General features: G+C 41.3%; 1 protein-coding gene across 1 annotated transcript in view; it reads right to left on the minus strand.

The window, feature by feature from the left end:
• Positions 1 to 3,211: 3,211 nt before the first annotated feature.
• Positions 3,212 to 25,807, minus strand: part of TGFBR3 (transforming growth factor beta receptor 3) — a 118,750-nt gene continuing 96,154 nt past the window's right edge. The window contains exons 14-17 of the mRNA XM_069479190.1: positions 25,628 to 25,748; positions 16,691 to 16,732; positions 14,272 to 14,379; positions 3,212 to 3,660 (exon numbers count right to left, since the gene is read on the minus strand). Coding sequence (XP_069335291.1) covers positions 3,542 to 3,660; positions 14,272 to 14,379; positions 16,691 to 16,732; positions 25,628 to 25,748 — 390 coding nt within the window. The 3' untranslated portion in view covers positions 3,212 to 3,541. The remainder of the gene's footprint in view (positions 3,661 to 14,271; positions 14,380 to 16,690; positions 16,733 to 25,627; positions 25,749 to 25,807) is intronic.

Raw genomic sequence — 25,807 nt, forward strand, 5'->3', positions numbered from 1 at the left:
CTCCTGGGGTTAGGGTTAGGGTTAGGGGAGGCCCAGGAATGGGTTCCAGGGCTGGACACCCACTTCCACGTCTCCTGCCCTGTCTTTCTGAGAAGAGGGACTGCTCCTGCTGTGCTCTCCCTCTGGCCTGTCCACGCTTCCCTCACCTTCCGTGAGCCTCTTAGCCTTCCCCTCCCTCTTCCTCATCAGCATGGCTGGAGCAGACAATACATGTAGGAGAAAGTCACAGTGAAAAAAGTTATATCAGCCTGAGGGTAGAATTTAATAATGACCAAACAAGACACATATTAATAATTGATATATATCTTTTTATTATGCACAGATTAAGGACTTAAAATTGTGATTATCAAAACTATACATCTAAGCATATTCACAAAACAGCTGACACACTGAACAGAGAAAAGAATACAACAGGGGTGTTCAAACTGGCCACAGGAATTTTAAGGGTACTCTTTTTACCCTCATTGACGATGAAAAACAGCAACAAAATCAGGCTCATTCAGGAAAAACCAGAAGAGAGAAGTATTGTATTTGGAAACTGATAATAGTCCTTTTTAGAAAAACATCTGTCAGTTTCATGAACAACCCCCAGATAAAACAAACAGGAAAAAATATCACATACAGGACTCGCCCAACAAAATGTGCTCTGTTAACAGAACCAGCAGTACGATCATCATTCAGACCATGAGGTAGTTACAGTACAAAAAGACTGGCACGCATGTGCGCGCCCCACACACACTCACAATCATGCCTGCTAAGAACACGTGCAGGAAATGGGTTTACAATCTTATTACGAGACAAGGAAAAGACCATTTTTTTTTTCTGTTTAGAAAATGCTATAGAAACAGTTTAGACAGAAGAAATCTCTGGCTTTTTAAAATACAGAGTAACAGCTGGTAAACACCACATGGTGAAAGGCTATAGCTTATTACACAGACAATCTGCCTTGGAGTTTAAAGCATTTCAAACACAGCTTTATCATCAAACAAATAAAACAAAATGGCCTCTGCAAGTTAAGGGTGTAGCCTGCAGAAATAACAAAAGACTATGCAGATAGATGAGTTCAACTGAAATATAACAATAGTTTTAAAGAAACTTGCAGAACATGTTATAAAAGTAGAGCTTGTACTTTGCATTAAAACTGTGAAGTATGAAGCAATCAGAAATGCAACAAGAAGCTAGGGAGAAAACACCCTATTTTTTAATATTCTGTTCTAAGAAATATTTTAGGAATACATTCACTCTTCAATAGGGGATCAGGTTTCATTAACTTGGATTTCTTGATCTGAATAATACTTCTGACAATGAGATCCAAACAAATAAAAGGTAATTTTTTTTCTCTCTTTTAAAAAAATCTTTTGGTTTGCATCTATAAATGTATAAATTTTAAATTATTTATAAAATCATTGGCAATGTAGCATCTCTCTTAAAAATATACACTTAAATATATTACAGAAGGTTTTAACTCTGCCCATCTAAGAAATGGATCTTTTAATACCTCCTAATAGCTAATTTTCTTTTTAACAAGATGGGAAGGGTTTTTAAAAAAGCAAAGGACTGATCAAAAGAATTCACAGTAGCTGAAATTAAACATTTCTTATGGAGTAACTTAAATTTATCTAAAACACTTAAATATATCTTTATACACAAATTTTTGTAGTAAAATATAGCTATAAGTGACTTAAAGACTCTAGTCTTCTTTGAAGACATCTTTAAACTTTTTTATACATAGAATATGCTAAAACAATACATTCTGCTGAAGGTTAGGCAAAGCGCATTATTTTTAAACACAGGTAGCGTAATCTATGTCCTCCACTCTGATACCCTTACATTAAAAAAAAAATTAAAGGAAAAAAACTTCTAACCTCAAGTCTTTATTCATATGTGGATATCTGAAAAATTTTCATTATATCAATGTGGATAGACTGAAAATCTCAGCCCTACAGTCATCTTTTTTGGTTATAATTGTCCCCATTAAATGTTTACATCTATCAAATCAATCAGATTGGGAAATAATGATTATCATTCTCCACCTACTTGTTTTCTGTGTAGACACTACCTTAAGGTTTATGAGTTTCATCAACATTTCCTACTTGAGGTTCCAGTCACAGAGAACCAGGCACAACTTCCTTATTTTAAGGGGAGTGAGATTTGGTTATGAATGTTTTGGAGTAGAATCTCATTTGTTCTACTTATGAAAGTCTAAGTAATTTGGGGGAAATTTTGGAAAAAGAAAACTACATAATTTACTATGAAGCTATCTTTAGCAATAAATGATCTGGCATGGAAGTTTCCCTCATTCTTTTTTAACACAGAGGTATCATTGAGCTTATTTTAGCTGCAAAGTGGCATCATATTATTCCATTTAATGAAATTCACCTCAAATCTTTTTTGAGTTTGGGATACATTTAAGGCAAGAGAACTAAAGTGATCCAAATGAGTGCCCTTTTCCATATCTCAGCACTGTCTTGGCAGAACTGGTGACTCTATTCAGATAACCAACGGGAATCCAACATAACCTGCCGTGCATTTGGCGCCTCACAAGAGTTTGGTTTTTACAAAAGCGCCTATTTTTAAAAATATTGACATGTTTTGAGTAGAAACATTCACCTTACCAAATATACTTAAGAATAAGTTGCAACTCTGAAAACACAGGACATTTTCAAAAGGGGAATGAATTTTCTCTTCTTCAACTGAGAAAATGAATGTGCCAGATGACATATTATATGTTTGTACTTACATACACATACAAATATATCACTGTGCAAATTCTTGACAATGGAATTTTGCCTCAATTTATACATGAATTTATCAGAACAAAATGTAAGAAATGGGCACAAATCCATGGTTCCAGATTTGGCCATTTTCAATTTCTATATGCCTATAAGAAATATAAAATTTGTATGAAGACATTTTTGCAGTGTGTGTGTGGGAGTATGGGAATAAACAGGAAGCTGATAAGGTAATCAGCACTGGTTTTGGCCCAGGGCACAAGGAAGGAATGTTGCCTTCAGGATGCAGTCCCCCAGGGCGGCACCCCTGGGGACGAGTCAGACCCCACGGGGTGTGGCAGCAAGGTCAGAAGTGTGCATCCCGTGAAGGTGCATGTTAGACGTGGAGGAACGCTTACAAAGCCTTGAAGCATTTCTTTTGTTTTACATCTTGGTTCAGATATAAAGGAATCTTTGGCCACATCTCCTCACTGGTTCTACTATCTGGCTATTATCCTTTTTACAAACTCCTTGAGTCTGGGTAAAACTCAGGGCCCCCAATTATGGATGTTCTCAACTGGACAAAGCAGCATTTTAAAAACTGGCACGTGTTTCACATTGAAAACCCCCAGGCCTGTGAGGGCTGGTGGAGAAGGCCACCCCCTTAGCTTTCTCACGTGGATTCTACATTAGCCCTGGGTGGGGTGGGGGGTGAATACAACGGGTGATCTTTATATTGCAATTCACTCTTTCTTTACAAGGGAACCGAAAGCCAGCCTTCCAAGCTGGAGGCTCAGCCGTCGGGCCGGCCCTGGCAGAGGCCGGCCGGGCTAGGCGGTGCTGCTGCTGGAGCAGGGCGTGCTCTGGGTGCTGCCGATGCTGTGCGCCGCGCTGCTGTTCTCTGAGGCCGGCGGGGACGTGGGGACTTGCTGCCTTCCTGCCGTCTCCCCTGTAGTTAAAAACGAAAAGCAGGGGCAAAGAAAGTCTCCTGTTACACATGTGCATTCCCCAAAAGAACATTTCTCCTGCCTTGGCCATTTTATCTGATGTTTTTCTCAACCACAGGCAGAAGCAGCTAGCTAGACCAGGTCTTGGATGGCTGGAAGACCTTATACTATAAGGTTTTTTCTTTTTAAAACATCCTTCACGGGAAAATGAGATCAGCTTTCCAGTTGACTGACAGGCAGTTGGAGTGGCTAAGACCTCTGACAGTTGAGGACAAAGTCCCTGGATTTCGGGGCCTCCCACATTTGAAGAAACCACCATCTGGACTGTGTGAGCCAACTGACCAGCACCTGTATTCAGGAAACACCGTCCATCTTCTCTCATGAAGATACTGTAGGGTTTGGAGGGTGAGACTTTTACAATGTAATAAGAGAACCGTGGCAGTTCAGGGGCCTTTTCTGAACACACTTGTTAAAAACTAGGATGAAGTCTAGATTTTGTCCTAGCTACAGCAGAGAGAGCCTTGTGTGCCAAGCGAATAACCGACATGAGAAATGGGGGTGGGAGGAGGCTACCATCAGAAAAACCTTTTGGGGAAGAAGTTTGCCTGTGTGCACACGGGGACTGCAGCTGCCAGCAAACAGCCCCACTTCCACGCCGAGGGTCACTGTGTGGTGCAGCGTGAGTATCTCCTAACACTGTAAGCATCCCACTTTTCATTACACACCCCACTGCATTTTACTAAACCCATCCTTCGTGCCAAATGCGCAGTGCTTTGGAGAGGGAGGAAACCTCGGGTCACACACATGGTTTGCATTTAGAAGTTCAAAAAGCCCTAGAGTTAGTCTTCTCTTCAGCAAAACTGGCCTCAGTGCAACCCTCAAAAAATGGCTCTAGGTAGGGAAAAGTGATCAGGGCTCTTCGATGCAAAACATTTCATTTTCTGCATTTTCTTTGAAAAGTCAGAGCATAAACTTCATAAACTTCTTGTAAGCAGTCTCCCCCTTCCAATGTGGGAAGCCCCAGAGGGCCGGGTCTGTTTATGAACGAGCCTCCTCTTTCCTGTCATGCTGAAATACACATCTATCAGCCTGAGATAAGCAACCTCCCGGCTGCTTCATTAAAACAAAACACTGGAGCAAAGGCTCTGCCTCCAAGTACAGGAACTCACCCCATTACTAACAGTCCCTTTCTGGGGCCCCTCAAAAGCCTCTGCCAAAGAAACAGTTCTGCAAAATGTAGAACTGGCTCATGCCCCCTGGTCTGGTTACGGCTCTCCCCGTCACCCATTTCATGAACCACACAGCTACACACACTTTGCATCAACCTTGGAACATTTATGTGCTTGTTGTACATTTGGCCCTTGTTGTATTTCCTCTAATTATCTTTTCTTCTGGGATTGGTGGGAAGGAACGGGGGCAGGGGTCAATATTCCTGAGAAGCGGAGAAATACTGTATTTTTTACTCTTTTTGGAAATCTATTATTTTGGACCCTCCTTTCATGTTATTGTTATTGTTATATGTTATTAAGAATAGAGAATTTGCCTCAATATCAGTAACTTTCTGACAAAAATGTGCTTTCCCTAGAGTGGGCACTTTATTTCCAGAAGGCAATCAAATCTCTCAACTATTCTGATGTAGGAAACAAACAAACAAAAAAACCCAAAGAAAACAAAAACACCTCCAGAGACCTGAACAACTCTAGAGGTACTGTAAGAATTCAGTCCCGCTACAACCCACGTTGATACGCATCCAGCTGGGTCCTTGTGCTGTCGAAGAGAAAGACTGATGCGGCTACACACAGTCGACAGTTAAGACATATCTTTTCCCATCTAAATAAAGGATGCATCAGAAAAGTAGGCGGTAACTCAATCCTCTCTCCCTTTCTTGGCTGACCTGGGCTTCATGTGCTCGGCCTGACAGCACCTAAAGCAAGATGGCCTTGTCTCATGTAGCGACAGTGAGCAAGTTTGTCTTCTCCAGAATCTGACACGTGCTTGACTGTTCACATTCAGGAAAACTGCCCAGTACTCTGCCCTGCCCAGGAAGTCTGAATATTTGCTTTCCGATGTCTATTTGCCAAATATAATTTGTTGCCATGTCAGTTTATTTCAATCAGTGCCCATTAAAAAGGACTTTCAACTTCCTGAGTTTTGGAAACTCTTGTCCTGGTAATATAAAACACTGTTCAAAATAAAACGCAACACAAAACAAAGCAAAGAAGCCCCCTAGCACTCTAGACTGCAGGATGCATTTCACCAAAGTGGACGAGTCAAGTTAACCTAATATTCTATTGACTTTGATTCAATAATGTGCCAAAGACAATCTACTGGGAAGTACTGAAAATCTCCTCTTTAGACTATCCCTTCTACCTCTGCGGATATTTTCACATGTAAGACACAAGATTTCTCAATATAATGAAATTTTTTAAAACTTTTACCTTTTGACAAAATTAAGAAAAAATTTTTTTGTTGTCAGATAGAAGTGACACTATTGAAAAATTCACCATGAGGAAGAAAGTTTAATGTGAAGTTGCTTCTGCTTAAAAGGCCAACAGTTCCCTGGGTTTTCTGAGATGGGTCCTTCAGCTTTCTGCTCTCTGTCACAGCGACCTCTGATTTCTTGGAGCACCAGCTTTCTCTAAAATATCCCTTGGGTGACAGATAGAACCAGGCTACTTCTGGAGGAGATGAGCAAGGAGGACCTCTTGGTTAAGCAGAGAAGACCCAGTTAACAAATGTAAGAAGTTCAAGGAAGGCTCCTTACTCATAACTATCAAACTTGGCCATCAGAGGAAATGAGTTCAGTCTTCATGCTCTGCTCCTAAAATCTCAAACCGCATTGAGTGAAGAGGGAGTTGGGGAGGAGGGAGAGTGAGGAGGGAAAGAGGGATTTGGTGCCTGGAGTACTCTGGAGCAGGAGGGTATGTGGAGGATAAGGACACCAAGGATAAATTTCATCCATCTCCTATATGAGCTGTAGCTGAGCCTAGATTTTGCCAGAAATGCTATAAGAAACAGAAAAACAAAACCAGATGGTTGCCTGTAGTCCTGGCTACTGGGGAGGCTAAGGCAGGAGGATCGCTTGAGCTCAGCAGCTTGAGGCTGCAGTGAGCTATTGTCACAACTGTGAATAGCCACTGCACTCCAGGATGGGCAACAAACATAGTGAGACCCTGCCTCGAAAAAAGAAAAAAAAAATAAACAGAAAAACATATTTCTTAAGGGAGAATCTCTTTTATTTCTTTAGGTTGGCATAGATTTGTCCAGATCTGATTTTCTGCCACCTCTTTGGCATCTACTTTACAACTGGATTCTTATCCCTAAGTCTTTCACCATGGCAGGTCCTGTCTAAGGCAGATGTGAATAACACGAAAAGGCTTTAAACAGAAGTATTTAAAGGAAAGGTGAGAGGAATCTTAATTATTTAGCCCAAAGGAGACTATTTGCAAACACTGTCCTTGAGGACTACTACAGAGAGGGGCAGACAGCTGTTCTCTATCTCCCTTGAGGGCAGAACATGAGGAAATGAGTTTAAATGGCAGGAATAGGGATTTTGGTCCCATAGAAAAGAACTTGCTGATTATGGGGACTGGTTAGTTACAGAGGGAATTTATGGAATTTCTTTCTCAGGAGATATTTAAGCATAGGATTGAAAACCATATGCCTGGGGGTGATTTAGATTTAACGATCTTTGATGCTGGAAAGAAAACAAAGATATTTTCCTCAGGCCCATGCGTTATTTGTACCAATCACTGTCTTGGTTAATTGTAATTAATTCACATACTCACTCCTTAAGGAGAATGAACTAGCCTACCTTTAGTTTAGAAAAGGCTTCGATTATTTTTTTCCAAAGTCATTCATCCCCACTTTCCAAGCTGAAGGATCTTCCTTTTGCAAGCGAAACTTTCTAGGATTAGATGTTGTTATAAGTTATGGGGAAAAGGAACAATGTTCCAAGGCAGGACTCTTTCAAAATATCCTACCTACTACTTTCTTTCTATATTCCCACAGTATGGCCAGCTGCACTTTGGTTTTTTGCAGATATCTTACTTGCTTTGTGGTCCCTGAACAGTATGCACTCAAAGTCTGATAATAACTAAGAAGGTGGGGGGGGAGGAGGGAGGAGGAGGAGGAGGGAAAGAGAAGACAGGCTGGGGGAGGAGAGCCATCGTCCACATATATCTTTACAACTCCTAGGTGTGGACTGTAGTCAGAAATTGGACTTGAAGCTCTAAGTTGTTCAACTACTAGTCTTGTTACCTGAGTAGGTATATTAACCATATTTCCTTCTAGTAAACAGATGACCCCTATTTCACAGGATTATTAGGGGTGAGAGTGCTTAAAATAAGAAATGTACAGGAAAAGCTTTTTGAACTCCAAAGTCCTACAAAAATGTAAGATATTTAAGGCTGCTCTGATGTGTTAAGGAGGACAAAAAAAAAAAATCTAAGAGTGGCAGGAACACTATGTTTCAGTGTTCCTGAAAATAAAATGTGTTCCTGTTCCAGCAAAATAAAATGCTGAGGTTTTGAATGAGGTGTGTCTGTCCCAATCCCTCGGGCTTCTAATTCAGCAATCCTCAGCTGAACACACCAGGTGTTCTCAAAGCAGAAGTCAAGCACATACCCAGAAGTCCACCTGAGTCAGGTAACAGTTTTGAATTAGGAGCATCTCTGGGGGCGCCAGTGTTTTTAGAGGTCTGAGGTTTCTCCACGTTCCCAAGCCTAGCCCAGGTGTTTTCACAGCAAGCAGATAGGCTAAGGTGTGGTAACATAGGAGACAAGACACAGAGTCCCAGGAATCAGAAAGACGCAGCTGGAACAGATGGGAACCCTGGTGTGACTCTAAAGAAGGCAGGATCCACTCTCTTCTCACTCAAATGCCTGTATCATTGTTTTATAAAATAGTTAAGTGCAGAGGGTTAAGATGAATGCCTTCACTTTCCTGGTGTCTGTCAGCATGTCTTTCTCGCTCAAGAAACAAAGCACCTTCCATAGCATCTGGCCATTCATATCCTTTCTTCCTCCTTCTCAACCTTTCCTCGGTTACCATGAGAGTTCTACAGAAAACTTAATTCTTCAAATAAGAAACAACGCTTCTTCCTTCTCCAGTGAGACTTATCTTGCCAGTTCTCCATTGTTCTGACACTGTTCACTCAGTTGTTGCTTTCCCAATGGTTGACTTGGCCTGTAGTTGGGTTTCTACCTAAACCGATCTGTTTATTGTCAGTCTGTCTGGTTACTCTCTTCCTCCTAATATATGTAAGCTCCATGAGAGCAAAGACTCTTGTGTTGTTCATGGCTAATTTACCAGTGCCTGGAACAGTTTTTGGCATATTATTGTTTAATAATAGCTCAAAAAAGTTCAAATGAGTGAAAGAATAAATGAGTGAACAAACCAAACAAAATCTGACACATACTAAACAGAAGCAAAAATAACCAAAATAGATGTTAATTAATAAGTTTACTATCTGATAAGCAAAAGGAAGATAAAAGTATTGCAGCGACATGCCCTTTGAATTTGTAATAACAGAATAGGAAGGGAAGAGTAAACTCGGAATCAAGAAAGCATAGTTTGAGTCCTGACCACTGTAACTATGCAACTTGGCTAGTCACATCAGTTCTCTGGGCCTCAGTTTCCCCATTTATAAAAAGGAGATGCTGAAACAGACCAGTAATTTTCAAAGGATCCCTCTTTAAGAAATGGATAAAAAAAAGCAAGGACAAGACTTTGCATAGAGATGGTGCATTTTAAGGCACTGAGTTGCAGTCCTTCCCTTAATCTCATCAGAGTGACAGTAAATGGATTTTTAAAAACGCACAAACCCACAAGAACAAAGATAACAAAAGTGAAGAAAACAGCAGTAAAATACTGGAAGCTGGTGAGGAAATGGGTGAATGGTAACTGACTTAACAGACTCAAGAGAGCCAAAACCCAAGCTAACAGTGGGAAAAGCTGAGAAACAACAAGTTTATGTCACAGAACCCTCAACAACTGAGGAAATAGTGGCATCAGGCACCTCTGGAAGAGGGTGAACATGGGGATATAAGCAGAGGGGCTGGCTGCACTTCTGTATAAGAAGCAGTAAGATTTCTCTAAATCTCCTGCCTCACTCCACCCTACTAGGACCCCGCCCTTCCTCATCCAGGAAGACGACAGGAAGTTTACTCTCTGAAGAGGGTGAAACGGAAGGTTCCAGGAATGACGAACACCAGGCACAGCTGAGGGCAAGAGAATCACATTCAAAAGGGGTAGTTCAGTGAACATGTTTTGGCTGACCTGGGCTTCAAGTGCTTGGCCTGACAGCACCTAAAGCAAGATGGCCTTGCCTCATCTAGCGACAGTGAACAAGTTTGTCTCATCCAGAATCTGACATGTGCTTCGTTATTCACATTCAGGGAAACTGCCCAGTACTAAGCCTTCCCAGGAAGTCTGAATATTTGCTTTCTGATATCCACTTGCCAAATACAATTTGTTGCCATGTCAGTTTATTTTAATCAATGCCCATTAAAAACGTCTTTCAGGCTGGGCACGGTGGCTCACACTTCGAATCCCAACACTTTGGGAGGCTAAGGCGGAAGGACTGCTTGAGGCCAGGAGTTCAACACCAGTGTGAGCAAGAGACCTCATCTCTACAAAAAATAGAAAAATTAGCCAGGCATGGTGGTGTGTGGCTGTAGTCCCAGCTATTCAGGAGGCTGAGGCAGAAGGATCACTTGAGCCCAGGAATTAGAGGTTGCAGTGAGCTATAATGACACCACTGTACCAGGGCAACAGAGTGAGACTCTGTCTTTAAAAAAAAAAAAAAGCTAATGAGGAAAGATAATTATTAATTCTAGGGAAAATTAAAAGTCATGCAGGAGAAATACCAACATTATACTACATGACTAAATCATGATTAGCATTTAGGTAGTGATAATGCAAACAGTAAATTCTGATATAACCAAAATTTCAGTATTCTATTAGGAGGATGGTGGGGGAAGGGGACAAGAAAGGAATCAATGTACAATTGGGGCACAGAGGTGAAAGAGAGCTAAATCCTCATTTTCTGTAGCAGAAGGTCAGCAGAAAAGGTCTAAAACTAAAAAGTCGAGAGCAGCAATCTGCTCATGTTATTTAGAGGTATGGATTAACATCCAAAAGAATTAGCTGAGAGTCTAAAATGGTGCTCTTGGGAGTGAAAAGATGGAGTATGTATGTGGGGGGCAGGGGCCTGATTTTTTCATAACAAGTCTTGTAAAATTACTTCAGCCTTTAAACTATATGCAGGTACTACTATGATAAAACTGAAAAGTTTTACTAAAAATTAAAAATAAAAGCTTTTGTCCTGAATGACAGTGTCTATAAACCTTTTAGCTTCCGAATCAGCATAGTTTATTTTGCTGGAAAGCATTACAGAAAGTAAGACACGATTTTGCATATGGCTTTAGGGACCTTTATGGACCCCTGGACTAGCCAGGCTCCCAGAAGCATGAAGATTCAATGGTTCCATTCCAGCATCATTTCCACTCCCAACCACCCCTCCTCTCTGCACCATCTTAGGAGAGAATGTAATTCTACAAATGGAGTTTTCCAAACAGGATTAATATATCCTTAAGGGAGTATCTCTTATTGTGCCCAGAGTTGTCACATGACAAAGTGGGAACCCAGACTTTTTAGACTAACACACATTCCAGGTATGTAAGTAGATATGCACAATCCAAATACATGGCCTGGGTTGTGCTCTGTCTTGCAGATGGAATGGAAAGATTAATCAAAGGGAAAGTCATCCAAAATAAGACTTGTTTTTGACACAAAGGCAGATGATGTCTGAACCCCCAAATATACCATATAAGGTCTGAGTTTCACAGCTTAGATTATTGTAAAACTAAATGGACCGAGTCAGGGTTTGTATGCCCCCCTCTCCTCACTGGTCACTGCATTACAATGTTTCCTATTAATCTAAACTTGCTGCTAGCTCAGCCAGGTACAAAACTGAGGGGTCTGGACAAGAAACTACCCTTTGGTCCTGAAGTAAGCCTTCTTCAAGTTTGTATGGCACTGGTTTTCCTTACGGGAAGTTTGTAAAGTGAACCAGAGGCTACCATTTTTAATGAAAAGTAATTTTGCAGCTATATTGTAAGTGATGCTAACAGATTTTAAGCCTGAATGACAGTGTCTATAAACCTTTTAGCCTCCGAATCAGCATAGTTTATTTTGCTGGAAAGCATCACAGGAAGGGTTTTTGGTTTCATTTTCCTTAAATCTACTTACAAACCTATTTCTTTTTTGTTGTTGTTGTTTTTTGAGACAGAGTCTCACTCTGTTGCCTGGGCTAGAGTGCCGTGGTGTCAGCCTAGCTCACAGCAACCTCAAACTCCTGGGCTCGAGCAATCCTCCTGCCTCAGCCTCCCGAGTAGCCGGGACTACATGCATGTGCCACCATGCCCGGCTAATTTTTTCTATATATATATTTTTAGCTGTCCATGTAATTTCTTTCTATTTTTAGTAGAGACGGGGTCTCGCTCTTGCTCAGGCTGGTCTCCAACTCCTGAGCTCAAACAATCCACCCGCCTCGGCCTCCCAGAGTGCTAGGATTACAGGCGTGAGCCACTGCGCCCGGCCTACAAACCTATTTCTTTATTAACAATACCTAAAAACCCCTCCTGAATTATCTGGCCTGGGGGAAAAGCCATCAGTAATAACACAACTCCAAATTCAGTGAGCAGCAATATATATAACTAAACTTTGCTTTTTGTCAGGTTTGTGCACATGGCTGTGGAGAAGAGTCTGGGAGTACTGAGGGGACTTCAGTGGGGTGTGTTCCAACAGTGAGTGCCATCTGGTTGCCCTATATTCTACCTGGAGCTGCCTTCCTGGCCCAAGATTAGCTTTGAGGGTGCAGCTCTGTGACCACAGCCAGTCAGTGCCTGAGCAGGCACACGTTAAGTGTCTGTGAGCTACACAGTCTTCTTGGCATACTTTCAAGTTTATTCCCAACAGGGAACATAGGGGTGCCAGCAGCCCTAGAACCTCTCAGCCATGCAGGAGGTTGGAAAAAGTTGCAAAGAACTACTGGTTTGAGATCTGAACGTTGTCAGTATCCCTCTGACAAAATGATTTACTCTAAAACACTGCTCTGCTAAACGCTGTCCTTCTGGTCCTTTTATAAACTGTTCATGAGGAAGAATGCTCCTACCTAAACTGATTCACAGATGCTTATGTGACGCTCAGAATCATTACACTGAAGACTCTGATTCTCTTTCTCTCTCTCTCACATAAACATAGTTCACTCAACATATGTTCATTAGGAACACGAATTTGAGGACTCAAAGTCCCATTATTAATGTCCCCTAAACATTTGCCAAGAGGTCAGCTTTGGATTAGGGGAACGAGCCATTCTAGGCACAAAAGAGTTCATTCCTCTCCTGCCCAAATCTAAAATACCTCAGTTGGGTGACGCAGTATTTGAAGTAAAAATTCAGATGATAAAGAGTCTGCAGTTTTAACTACCAGAGGATCACTGTGTCATGCTTTTATTCTCAACAGTTTGAGGTTTTGTCTAGTAATCAAGAGGGTTATGTTAAGATCCCTTCAGTACTTCTCTCCTCTTTACATCAATCATCCTTCCAGCTTGGCCAGTTGAATAGTCCAAGGTGAGGCCAAAGATCACAGGATTCATTGCCTCGATGGAGAATTAATGAAATTCTAAACAGAGAATTTCTGCCACTTTTCTGTGACCAAACTAGCACAGCTGACCTAGGTTCACAGTGTAAACTGCAAGTACCCAAGAAAGAACAAGACCAACTAGCTCTCTAGACACATCTCAGAAGGAATGCATTCACATTATTTGCAAGGAAACAAATAAACAAAAGCAATAGAAACGAGCAATCCACTTGTTCTTTCCGCCTGTACTACAGGCTCCCATTGCTGGGCCGCCAATCTACAATGGGGTCAGGATAGGTTCTCTGTTCAGACTAGCATGTTTCAACACTGGGATTGGTGGAAAGTGGCACATCGAAATTTTGGAAATTGAGGGATAATAGCTTGAAAATGAGTGCTTTGCTTCACTGGTTTTCTTTTGAATTCATGAAAATATATTTTGAAAACTTTATAGAAAGACATGAGAATTTTATGTTTACCAAAGAAAACATGAAATGGGTGAAAACAAGGCCAAGAAACTCTGGTTTAAGTCATTGATTAGGGACCTGGGGGACAGTGCTCAATACCTTGGCAGACGTAGTAATAGAACCTTGGCTTCCTTTGCTGCCCATGTATATGTCTATTCTTAAGTCTTTAGCTTTGGGGGAATGGTTTATATTTACAGATTATCTACATCAACTTTCTTAAACTAAACTCTAACAACAAACTAGCTTTATTAGAAACAAAACTTCTCCAACGTCACAACTGCAATTAATGTAAATAGTTTAACATTCCTGTTCTACCACAGCTAGAAGTACATTTTTTTTTTTTTTTGCAAAACCCAATTTATGCCACATATATAAAATGAAAATAACAGGAATGAACTTTCTCTCTTTCATTCATTATTTCATACATTCGATCATCAAATGAAACACTGGTATCTATTGTGTGGCAGTCACACAAGATGTGCACCATTCAACAGTCACACTAACCTGTGTGAGAATAGATGTACCACAAGGCCCCCGTCAGGAGTGCTCCAATCACAAATGCTGCAAACGCAATGCCCATCACGGTTAGGGTGTCCAGACCATGGAAAATTGCTATAAAGGAGGGAAACCAATACACATAACTTTTAAGTTAGTCTGCACCATACATCGCTGCTTTGTGTTTGTTTCACAAGCACTGTCATAAAAGCTGAGCACAATAAAATCTGAGAATGTAATGTAGATCACAATAAAACATACTATATTTTGTAAATTGCAAATTTTTTGTCAAAGGAAAAATGAAATTATCAGGTTTCCAAGATACTCTCAGTTTACTATTTATTTTGAGCAACAAACTAAAAAATCAGATTTGTAAACTCTAAAATGTTAAGTCTGTGGTCCCACTGTCTCAATCTGAGGACCTACTATTTAAATGGAGGGTGGCTTGAAAATTCACAGGTTAAGATGCTTTGCAAAACAAGGTGAACTTCCATTATCAAAATCTGACTCATTGCTCCTTAGTGATTAAACACCTCCAACAATGAAACACTACACAGAAATCACATATATTTTCATGACCATTTGAAAGTATGAAAGATAACAGGAAGAAAGAGTGAGAAGAAAACATAGAATAAGAATATACTATTCCTGTGGATACATTTCACTGATCTCCTCGTATTAAACTCTCAATCTTAACAACTATGTATTATGTCATTTAAAACAACCTACTTTTTAACACTTTTCCAATCGTGATCTTTCTATGAGGGGAACGGAAATACTTCCCAGTGGGGAGTGATGTCAGTTTTATCGTCAGCAAAACATATAAATAGAATCAATTGTTCCTCCATTTGGCAAATATTTTTATATTTGAAATTAATTCCAGGCCACAGAAATAGAACATTTCCTTTCATTTAAGAGAACTACCTTCCTTGAGTCACTTATAAAAAGTTAAAATTGGTTTCCAAGGGAGAGGGATTTTTGGTAGAATAAAATTTCTGAGGTCTGTGTTTTTTTAACATAAATGGAAGATATAGGATCTCCCCACTATTTCAATAGTACTTCTTTCTGCTCTAGTCAGAAGCAACTCCAGCTGGTCTCTTCTATAAGTTAAATCTCTTCACCTCTTTGCCTTTCAACTCCCTCCAGTGTAACAGACTGCTGTGCACATGGGACCCTCGAAGCCCCAGTGCCCCAGAGCGCTTGGGAAAAGTACATCCTGGTGGGAAAGAGTCTGGAAGGAGAAAAACTCTCAAGTTCTGGTCCCCACTCTTCCAGCCGTGTGCCCTTTGGTGGGTTCATTCAACCTCCCAAAAACGAAGATAACACCACTTCACCTGCTGAAGGAGGGTTGTAAACAAATGAGTTTGTAAAAGGGAGGAGGGTCCACTGGAAGGAGGAAGAACTGGGAAGAGCTCTCTGGAGGTTAAGATGAACCAGGCCATCAGCCTATTTAGTTTATTCTAGTCAGTAGGGCAGACAGATGCAAAAATGGAACACGATTACTAGTTTTTAGTGAAGATATTCTAAAATTCCAAAGGTGGAGATGTTGTTTATAAAAATCAGACTTGGTAAGTATGAGAGAATGTGTCCATATGTGTCTCTCTTCTTTCTTTCTTTGTGTGTCTCTGAGTTCATAATATTGTTCCATCATCTTTTAAAAATAATCCACTTAAGAGAATGGTTTATGCAGTGCTTTGTATAAAAGAACTCTCCAGACTGATGATTATATGTATATGATGGAGTCAGCCATGGAGACCAATGCTGGGAGTCTTAGGGAAGGAAAAAAGCACAGATTCTCCTCACAAGATATCATCACCTAGAAGAGCTCTGGGTGGCCAGCCAAGAAGCCCAGGAATCTTTCTGGGTCAGAGTTTTCTTCCATAGAAAACTGGCCTAGGCAATTTCCAACTCATCATTCTGTAGTAATTGGTGTTGCTGTCTCTTTTTTTCTCACATGTCCTCCATAGCCTCCCCACCCCTTGGACTAGTGATTATCCTGAAGGTATGCCAATGAGTTCCCTTAGCACTACTTCTCTGAGCAGGTAAATGTCGTCAATAAGACTTACAGCAAACCACTCCCACAGCTGTATGCTAAGGCTTTCAGATCACATCACATATAAGCATGCAAATAATTAACTTATCTCCCTAAAACTAAGTTAAGTTACTACTTTCCTATTCAGGCCATACACGCCCATGGGCCAACAAATTAATATTTTTAAATGGCAAAGGTGGGGAGGAAAAAAGAAAGAGGAGGACAAAAGAAGGACAGAGAAAAACAAAAAAATATCAGAAAAAGGAGGAGAGGGGAAGGGAGAATCAGAGCAGAACTCTCCTTATCAAAACTCAAAGTTTGGCAAACGTTCACTAACCAACTCATTCTTACAAAGCCCAGGAGGCTTTATTTCGAAATAGTTGCATAAAGACTTACGTGGAGGAATTGGACTTGGTTCCTTAATGCTTGGACCTTTTTCTGAAACAAAAACATAAATCACAATGCATGCCACAGAGAAAACAAGATTTAAGCAAAGGGTCATCAAAATCTCAGTAGAAGCTGACACTTTTCTATTTGTTAATAAATACTTTGTGAAAGCTCTGTCATTCTCTTTTTTTTTAATTTCAGCATATTACACGGGTACAAAAGTTTAGGTTACGTATATTGCCCTTGCTCCCCACTCCCCCCACCCCTGAATCAGAGCTTCAAGCATGTCCATCCCCTAGACGGTGCTCATAGCACTCATTATGTAAGTCATCCTCTTTAGATATCAAAACTGTAACATAGGTTACTCAGGAACTTTAAGCATTGTACTTCATCGATCAAGTGTATAGGCTCCCCAATTTGAAGAAAATTCGAAGGTAAACATCTAAACTTAGAGAATTTGAGTCTGAAAATTCATATACCTACGTGTGTGCACCTTTATATTTAATCACAAAAGGATTCAATACCTTTAAATACCCTGCTCTTCCAGTGTATTCAATTATTCCATTTTCAAAATATTCTTTAACGTATACATGTTGTCAAAGCATCCTTATTCTCCCATTATTGATAGCTCAACTCCTCTTCATCACCCACCTGTGCTATCAGAGTCCTGTCTCCAACACCACCTCCCCTACAAATATTCCCTCCTCCACATCCGTCCCCAGTGTGAATATTCCAGAGCCCAGAGCTGATCGTGTTATTACCCTGACTAAACACCTTAATTATTTCCCACTATACGATTTTCCCATACAGGGAAAAAAATCCAAACTCTTTAGCGTGGTGCACAAAGTTCTCCCTCCCTCTCTTCCCACCTCTCTCCAGCCTCCTTTTCCTGATGGGGTCCTTCCCCCATGCTGGGCTCCTCATACGTAGTTATTTAAGCTCCCCAAACACTCTATGCTGCTCCGTGTCATCATGCTTTACAAGCCGTCCTCTGAAACACCCTTCTCCCCTAGACCTGCTTGTTGGCATTTCCCCTGGGCGGCATCCCCGGACTCTCCCAGGCTCCATCTCCACCCCACAGGACTGGTCTCTCCCACCTTTGCTCATCCCATCCCTCGTCTGTTCCACTTGTGCCACACCGAGTTGTAATTTCCTATGTTTTTTTCCTGCCCTGAGGGCAAGGTCTAGTTCATATTATTCTGCATATCTTCAGGGCTCAGACTGGCACAGAACAGGCCTTCCAGAAATGTTTGGTGAAGGAGGATTAAAATGTTGATGCACTCTTTGAAAATGGAGACAACAGAGGACACCAGGAATAAGATTATTAAAATGCTCATATGCTTCGATATTTCTATAATGCTTTCACGTCCGTGAAGTGCTCCACAGGCAAGATCTCATTTTAAGTTCACACCAGTGCTACGAGGGAGGCAGAAAAAGAATTTTTATCACTATTTTAGACATGAGCAGCCTGAGACTCTGACACCACGTGACTAATGCAAGGTCACAGCCGGAAAGCATCAGGGCAGGGGTTGAACCAGAATTCCAGATTCCTAGCAGGACAAATGACTGGAGAGCATGACTCCGTCCTAGCGGGGGAGGCAGTGATGCAGTAACTCCTTGTGCACAGCTACTCGCTGTCCTCAACGGTGAGACCCGCAGAGACCAGGAGTCAGGATACTACAGTCCACTTATTTTTGTATGGCCCGTCCGCTAAGAATGGGCTCCATATTTTGAAATGGTTTTTTAAAAATCAAAAGAATAACATTTCATGACATGTGCAAATCATATGAAATTCAAATTTACTCCACAAATGAAGTTTTACGTGAACACAGTGATGTTCATTCATTTATATATTTTCTAGGGCTGCTTTCACGCTACAACAGCGGCATTGAGCAGTTGACACAGGGACTGTGTGGCTCACAAACACATATTCACTATCTGGTCCTTTAGAAAAAGTGTGCTGAGCCCTGGCACTGACTCTGCCCTTACCCTTCAGAGTTTAAAAGGTGATATGTGTTTGGCACCTCTCTTTTCATCTCCATTTTCATTCAATAAAGAAGGAACACAACACCTTGTATTTCGATCTACAGGAAAGCAAAAAGAACGTGTGAAAATTTGACCAAAACAAGTAGCAACTGAGTTGATGTTTATAAAAATAAAGAAGCTAGACAGGGTAAAAGACGACAGGATTGTGAATTCTCTGTATTAACCACCTCAGCTGGGTTGATCCACATTCTTGTGGCATGAGTTACCAGTGGCCCAGCTCTAGGGGAAGGAATGCCACTGGGTGAATCAGAGCCACCATAATTGAATGGTGTCCCCTGGAACTGTGCAACCTGGTGGCCACGGGACGAGGATATATGCAAAAGTTATACTTCAATAAAATTACTAAGAAAATTTAAATGATTTTAATGTTTTTAAGAAACTCTAATTCAGTATGCCGAACACACAGTGACTATAAAATTCACTCTCTTGAGAGTTTGGTCCCATCAGCCTTACTGGCAGCAATAACAACAGTGACGCCTTACATTTGTACATTTGTATAGTGTTTTACAATTGACAAAAAGCTTTCACTTATATTATCTCATTTTAAACACCAAAGAAGCCTATGAAGTAGGGGTATCTAACCACAAAATTCTCCTACTTTCAAGAAGTAATAGCTTGATTCACTGAACTCAACCCAAAGGCATTTAAAGGTCACTATAGTGTGCATAATGTGAGACATATACACACTTCTGGGAAGAGTTCCATCCAATCAACTGCCTGTGGTTAAACATTGTCACTCAGAATCCCCAAGTGGTTTAAAAATAAGGATTCTCTCCTAAGGAGACCTCACATGTAAAATGTAAGTTTTACAAAGTAAGGCCTGTGTGATATATGGCATTGTTTTAAAATTGTTAATGTACTTATGTTATGATCTAATCCTTACCCCCACCCCAAATAGGAACCTTCGCACAGAGCTAAACAGAAACAGTTGTTGCTCATTTCCCCGGGGGTGAAATTCCTTCATGGTTTCTGTGCACAAACAATAATAAGTACAGGCTGCAGAACTGAGGTTAAAGAATTCTGTCCTCTAACTTTTTTGTTCCCAAATCCCCAATAACCCCTGAGTATAACTAAAATAGTTTGATCTCCACCGGAACCCTATAATCGAGTTGGCATGCTAAGAGGAAAAGAGTGGACGTAACAATATTTACTTTTGGTTTAAGGATAAGATTGTAAGAAAGGAATCCTAGCTATTGCTGTAAAGAGAATTCTAACAATAAAGATTTCTTTACAGAAAGAACAAACTATAATCAACATTCTGAATTAAATCTTTTCATATACTCTGAGCAAATTTTGGTCTACCTCTAGAACCAAAATTTCCCTCCTCAGATTGTCAGGCATGGTTGTCAGGAACAGGATATTTCTGGGGTTATGCATGAGTAACTGACCACAGCGTTTGGCCTCCAGTTTTCAATCCAGTTTTCCTCAACACCATAGGACTGAGCAGGCCCACAGGGAAACAAAGCGTCAAATTGGTACCCACATCTACTGGTGTTTGGGAAAGAGGGAAGGATGGGGAGAAGAAGTCTCCTCCTAGAGACTCAGGAGGGCTTCATGCAGGCCCCACTTAAGACAGAGGTTTTTTTACTAACTTTACTTCGCTGTAACTGAATCTCTTCTCTGGGTTCTTTCAATATTTATGGCACTCATTGCAACTACCTGTTCACTTACCTGCATCCTGCCACTAGACCAGTGGTTCTCAGCTGGGGGTGACTTTTGACCCCAGGAGACATTTGGAAATGTCTAGCGACATGAGACATTTGGGATTGTCACAACTGGGGGCGGGTGAGTGTTACCACTGGTATCTAGTGGGTAGAGAACAGGAATGCTGCTAAACTTCCTACAATGCACTGGACGGTACCCCCACAACGAAGAGCTATCCAGCCCCAATTTTGTTTTTTGCTGAAACAGGGTCTTGCTCTGCCACCCAGGCTGGAGTGCAGTGGCATCATCACAGCTCACTGTAACCTCAAACTCCTGGGCTCCAGTGATCCTCCCGTCTCAGCCTCGCAAGTGGCTGGGCCAACAGGTGCATGCCACTGTACTCAACTAAATTTTTTTATTTTTTGTAGAGATGAAGTCTCACTATGTTGCCCAGAATGGTTTTGATCTCTTGGCCTCAAGTGATCCTCCTGCCTTAGCCTCCCAAAGCACTAGGATTATAGGTGGGAGCTACCACACCCAACCTCAGCCCAAAATGACGATAGTGCTGAGATTAAGAAACCCTGCACTAGACTGTTAAGGCCTTAGAGACAGGATAATTTCCCTCCCACATGCCTAGCATATAGCAGGTACTCAACGTTTTGGGGAATAAATAACTATAAATATCATGTATATCTTATTATTGGTACTTCCCCAGCAACTCAATCTTCATACTTCTTTCAGAGAAGTCTTCCCAAATTATCTAATCACTAGTTCCCCATTCAAGATCTTTTCATGGCTCTTAACTTTTAGAGGTGCACACTGGAATATTTATGGATGAAATTAAATGACCGGTTTTCTTTCAAAACAATCCAGCGGGTAACGGAAAGTGATAAAACAAGATTCACCATGAATTGTTAATTATTGAAACCTATTTTTACTTTTGTATATATTTGAAATTTCCCAAAACAAAAAGTTTTAAAAATGTGAAGCACATAGAGTTTTAAAAAATCCCTATGACATCCCTCTCCCTTATCGGGTAGAAACGGAATGCCTCAGTCGGTCACTTAAGCATGTCTGCCATCGTCCTACTCAGTCTCTCCTCTTCTCTACCGCAGCTGGAGGACAAAACCTGGCTGGTCCTTTAGAATATTTTCATTCTGGAAAGATCAAATGTCTTTCAAAAAAGTAATGTCTCTCTTGGATTAACTTCCAGTTGACGTTCATAACTTTCCCTTCCACTCCTCCCTACCCCCCAAAAAGCCTTCAGTTTGGCTGAGAAATTGAGAGGAAGGAGAGGAAATTAACATTTACTGAGTGTCCAAGATATGCAGGCGCTCTTATTTTTTTTAATTCACGGTAGAAATATGGAGAAAATTCAGTATTTCGAACATTTAACTTGCTACAAATTAAATAAATATATATGTATATAAATCATAGTAAATTTGGGAATGACAATTATTGCTCTCTCATGTCCACACTTTTCTTTGTACGTGCACTAAGTTTCCTCTTGAACTTTTATGTAAGTTACTCCTCCCTTTCACCATTTTGAAAAAGTCATCACTGTCGTGTTGTAACCATTTTTACTCTGTAAGCACAAGAGTTCTTAGATGCTGTAAAAAGTGGTCACAGAATCCAAAGCAAATAGCACTAACATGCCTATACTTCAAAATATTTCAAAAAATATGGTAAGATGGCACCATCCCAACTATTTTAATCGTTTTGCCATAAACTATAATATGCATAAACTATTCATGTTTTTTGGGCTATTTTGTGAGTTATAATCTAAAATCATAGAACAACTCCTGAACCTTAATACTCTCCCAAACAGTTTATGTATTTCCCAATGTCTTAACCCTCTAGAAGAACAGACTTTTTCCCTAAAATTCTTCATCTTCCTTTCAGTTCATAATCATTAGCATATCTGGGTGTTACCTTGAATACCAATGCGATATGGTACGAAGACAGGGAAGATGGGTGGGAAGAGGTGGATGTGAAGAGATAACTGCCTATGTTGCTTGTAGGGTTTATTAAAAACTGTAATCAACCTCCATCTGGGATAAAGCATAGTGTTTAAGAGCACAGGCTCTGGAATCAAAATACTCGGACTTGAATCCCAGATCTATCATTTATATGTGAAATTAAATATGACAATCTACATAAAGCATTTTGCACAGAGCCTTGCACAAAGTAAATGCTCAATAAATGTTAGATAATCATCCACATCTCCATCATCACCACCACCAGCATCATCATCTATTGTTGAGAGTTTAGGTAGTAAAAGAACACTAACCCAATGCTGGTTCCCAAGGGACTTAGAGATCAAAGGTGGCAAAGATGTGCTCATGAAGGATCCATTAAAAACAGTGGCCCAGCAGAGGAACCCAGAATTATTTATTTAGTCTCGATGGCCTACTTCCCCTGTCCGCAGAAGGAAGAAACACCACTGGAAGTTTGTCAGTGCTACTGGCAGCAGTGGCCACAGAGCAGCTCTCTGCCTGGCTGTGAAGTTGCCAACCAGAGCCATTATCTGCTGCCCCAGAAGACCCAACTGTTGAAAATAAGATGAATCAATGAGCTGGAGCTTGGGCATGGCCTTCAAAGAGCACCTGTGTAGTAAAAGGACAGTGAAACATCCCATTGGTTGGGAAATTTTTACCCAAAAAGTTAACCCCTTGGTAAGTGATCTGCCTGCTCCCACAGATACTACAATAAATGGACACAAAGCTGTCTGGCAGGAAAAACATTCATGACCCTGTTATTATTCGAATAAACCAATGCTATTTAGGCAAACAGTCACATTCCCTTTTCAAATGACTCTTCCAATTCACTGTGAGGCAGAGAGAAAGCACAGACTCCAATGCATTGAGGAGAAATTATTTCAGAGTCAAAGGAAAATAAATATAAAAGGTGAGAGGAATCACACAGAGAGCTGAAACCTGCCAGAAAACCTACCGGATTCGGTGCAAAGTTAGAAAGCAAATTTACATACAGCCCCCAGGAAGGGAAGCTGGCCTGCAGTTTAACCTCCTCAATTTGTTTAACAAACCTAAGTAATAAACTTTCTTCACCCACATGCTCCTCCACTAAAATCTAGTCTCAATTAGCAAATCTCATAAAATTGCTTTGATATTCGGTAAAATTTTCCTCTTGAACTTTTATGTAAGAAAACATTGAACTTCCAATATAATTACGCTAAGTTTAAATAAAAGTAATTACCTAATTTACAAGAGAAATTACTTAGAAAAATACCACCAGACTCAAAAGAAGAATGAATGAATTGCTGGAAGTTATACCACTGCAGTATTAATGCCTAATTATTGTCTGGCATGGGAAAAAGCAAACTGCTGCCTTCAATTACCAGCAGAACTACCTCTCTCAAAATAGGTAAGAGTAACAGATGGAGTCCGAGGAGCCGCTGCTATTGTTCAACGACTCACTCTCATGGTACAAAACAGAGCCAGCTGTTGCCCAATTGTGATTACTTTGCAACACAATTAATTTATTCTTGTTTCTTTCCCCTGAGCCCAATAAAAAGGAACTACTTAGGCAATCCCTTTAAACAAAGACGATTGCTGTTACGACTTTCAAATGGTTGAAAACCAACCAATTAAAACAACAACAAAAACGTTGCTGAGGAACCAATAAACATCTAACATGTACATTTCACACCAACTTTAGGATGGCCGGGAAATGAATTAAAGATTATTTTGCTTCTTCAAACAGCATAGTTTAGTATTACAGCTGAAAGGGCCTCTGGAAGTCATCTGGGCCAAACTTCTTCCCAGATAAAGAAAATGAGACTCAAAAGGTGGGGGGAGTTCTCCGAGGCCCCACAGCAAGCTAGCAGAGAAAGCTGAGAGTGCCTCTGGCTCCTAGCTCTCCCCCAGCACTCTCCTGCCCTTCAGAAGGGAGCATGTTCCTAGGACGGGGCAAATTCCACCACCAGATATGACAATTAGAATGGCATTGCTATTTTCATAAAGGTCACTCAACCAAATAAGAAACTGGACAGCATCCATAGGCCTCTGTTTTGGTAGCTCCTGCCTGCTCCAGGGCCACCCTTGCTGCCTGGTCTTGCCAAATCCCAATCCAACAGTACTCAGATCAGAAATGCCATCCCAAGGCCACCTCAAACCCTAAATCTGGTATCAGCACCACCCAGCAGGTCTCCCAGCTAATGCCCAGCAACTGGAGCCAGGCAGCCCACTGGCTGCTGTTAAGGCCCTTAGTGCCCAGGCTCCTCTCTGCCCCTCAGGGTGGTAGGAGGCAGCCGGCAGCTCAAGCCATAAAATACCTAACCCTGGAGGCTTGGAATCCACTTTCACTCTCCCAGCCTTCTCTCTCAGTTTGATACTCTTAGCAATGTTTCTAGACAGTTGACAACTGTAATTGCCTAGACAGTCCATGTGACATTTAGTTCCATCCTTTAGATGTTGACAGCTGCCCAGTGTGTTCTTGCTTGTTTATGTCCTTGGGGCTGGGATGTGGGTCCCTGGCAGATGCTCTCCACATGGTCCACGGGGCCCAGCTCTGCTTCCCTGCTGGTTTTGGCTGGCCTGAGCCATGCCAGACCTGGCTCTGCCCTGCCTGTCCTCTGGGGTACTGATGCCACACTTCTCAGGGCACATCCTTCTTTTTCTCCTGGAAGATGTGGCTTGTTGAATGTGTCTGCACATGTAGGAAGAGGCACCCTTGGCTTCAAGCAACAAATGTGATTGTGCAAAATCCTGAAAACTGAATTATAAAATGCATCCGGGCAGTGGTTCCCAATCTTCTTTCTGCTATGACACCTAAGATGAATAATGTGCACATACATAACACCCTCTCTCTCAAAGGCATGTGCAGTTTTGACAAAGCAATATAATAGCCTGTAGCCAGCACCATCATTACCAGTAGGTCACAGAAAGATGAGCTGTGGAGCATTTGCAATCCCCAGCATGCCGGGAGTAACTCTAGCCCTTTCTTGTAGACTCAGGGAAACATATTTGAATGCAAGGGAGGGTGACATCATGACAGGGACAACTTTTACCCTGATCTGATTTTTTACAGAGGACATCATGTGTAGATATCACAACTCAGCCACAATGGCAGAGAACCAGTGAAAGAAAAGACTCTTCAGGCAAAACAATCCTCTTCTAAAGTTACTAATTGGCCCTTAAGTCATCTTTTGAACAAAACTGGACTTTGATTCATGGTATTGGATCTCCTTAATGAGCAGCCCCTAGGCCTCTATTGTCTGAGCCTCCCAAAGCACACCTTTCGATTCTATTTCGTGGTGGATCACAGCCAGAGGCTTGGTGAACGTCTTCTTATTCTGCATCATGGCCCAGATCATCGAGGCGTCCAGCGAGGTGCAGGCTTCATCGGGTGGCACGCACTGCAGGGGGGAGAGCAAAGCAGGGTCTGGGGTCACTCACAGGAGCCTTCACCAGCTCA

This window comes from Eulemur rufifrons, chromosome 8 (assembly GCF_041146395.1).
Source record: "Eulemur rufifrons isolate Redbay chromosome 8, OSU_ERuf_1, whole genome shotgun sequence".
NCBI classification, from domain to species: Eukaryota; Metazoa; Chordata; class Mammalia; order Primates; family Lemuridae; genus Eulemur; species Eulemur rufifrons.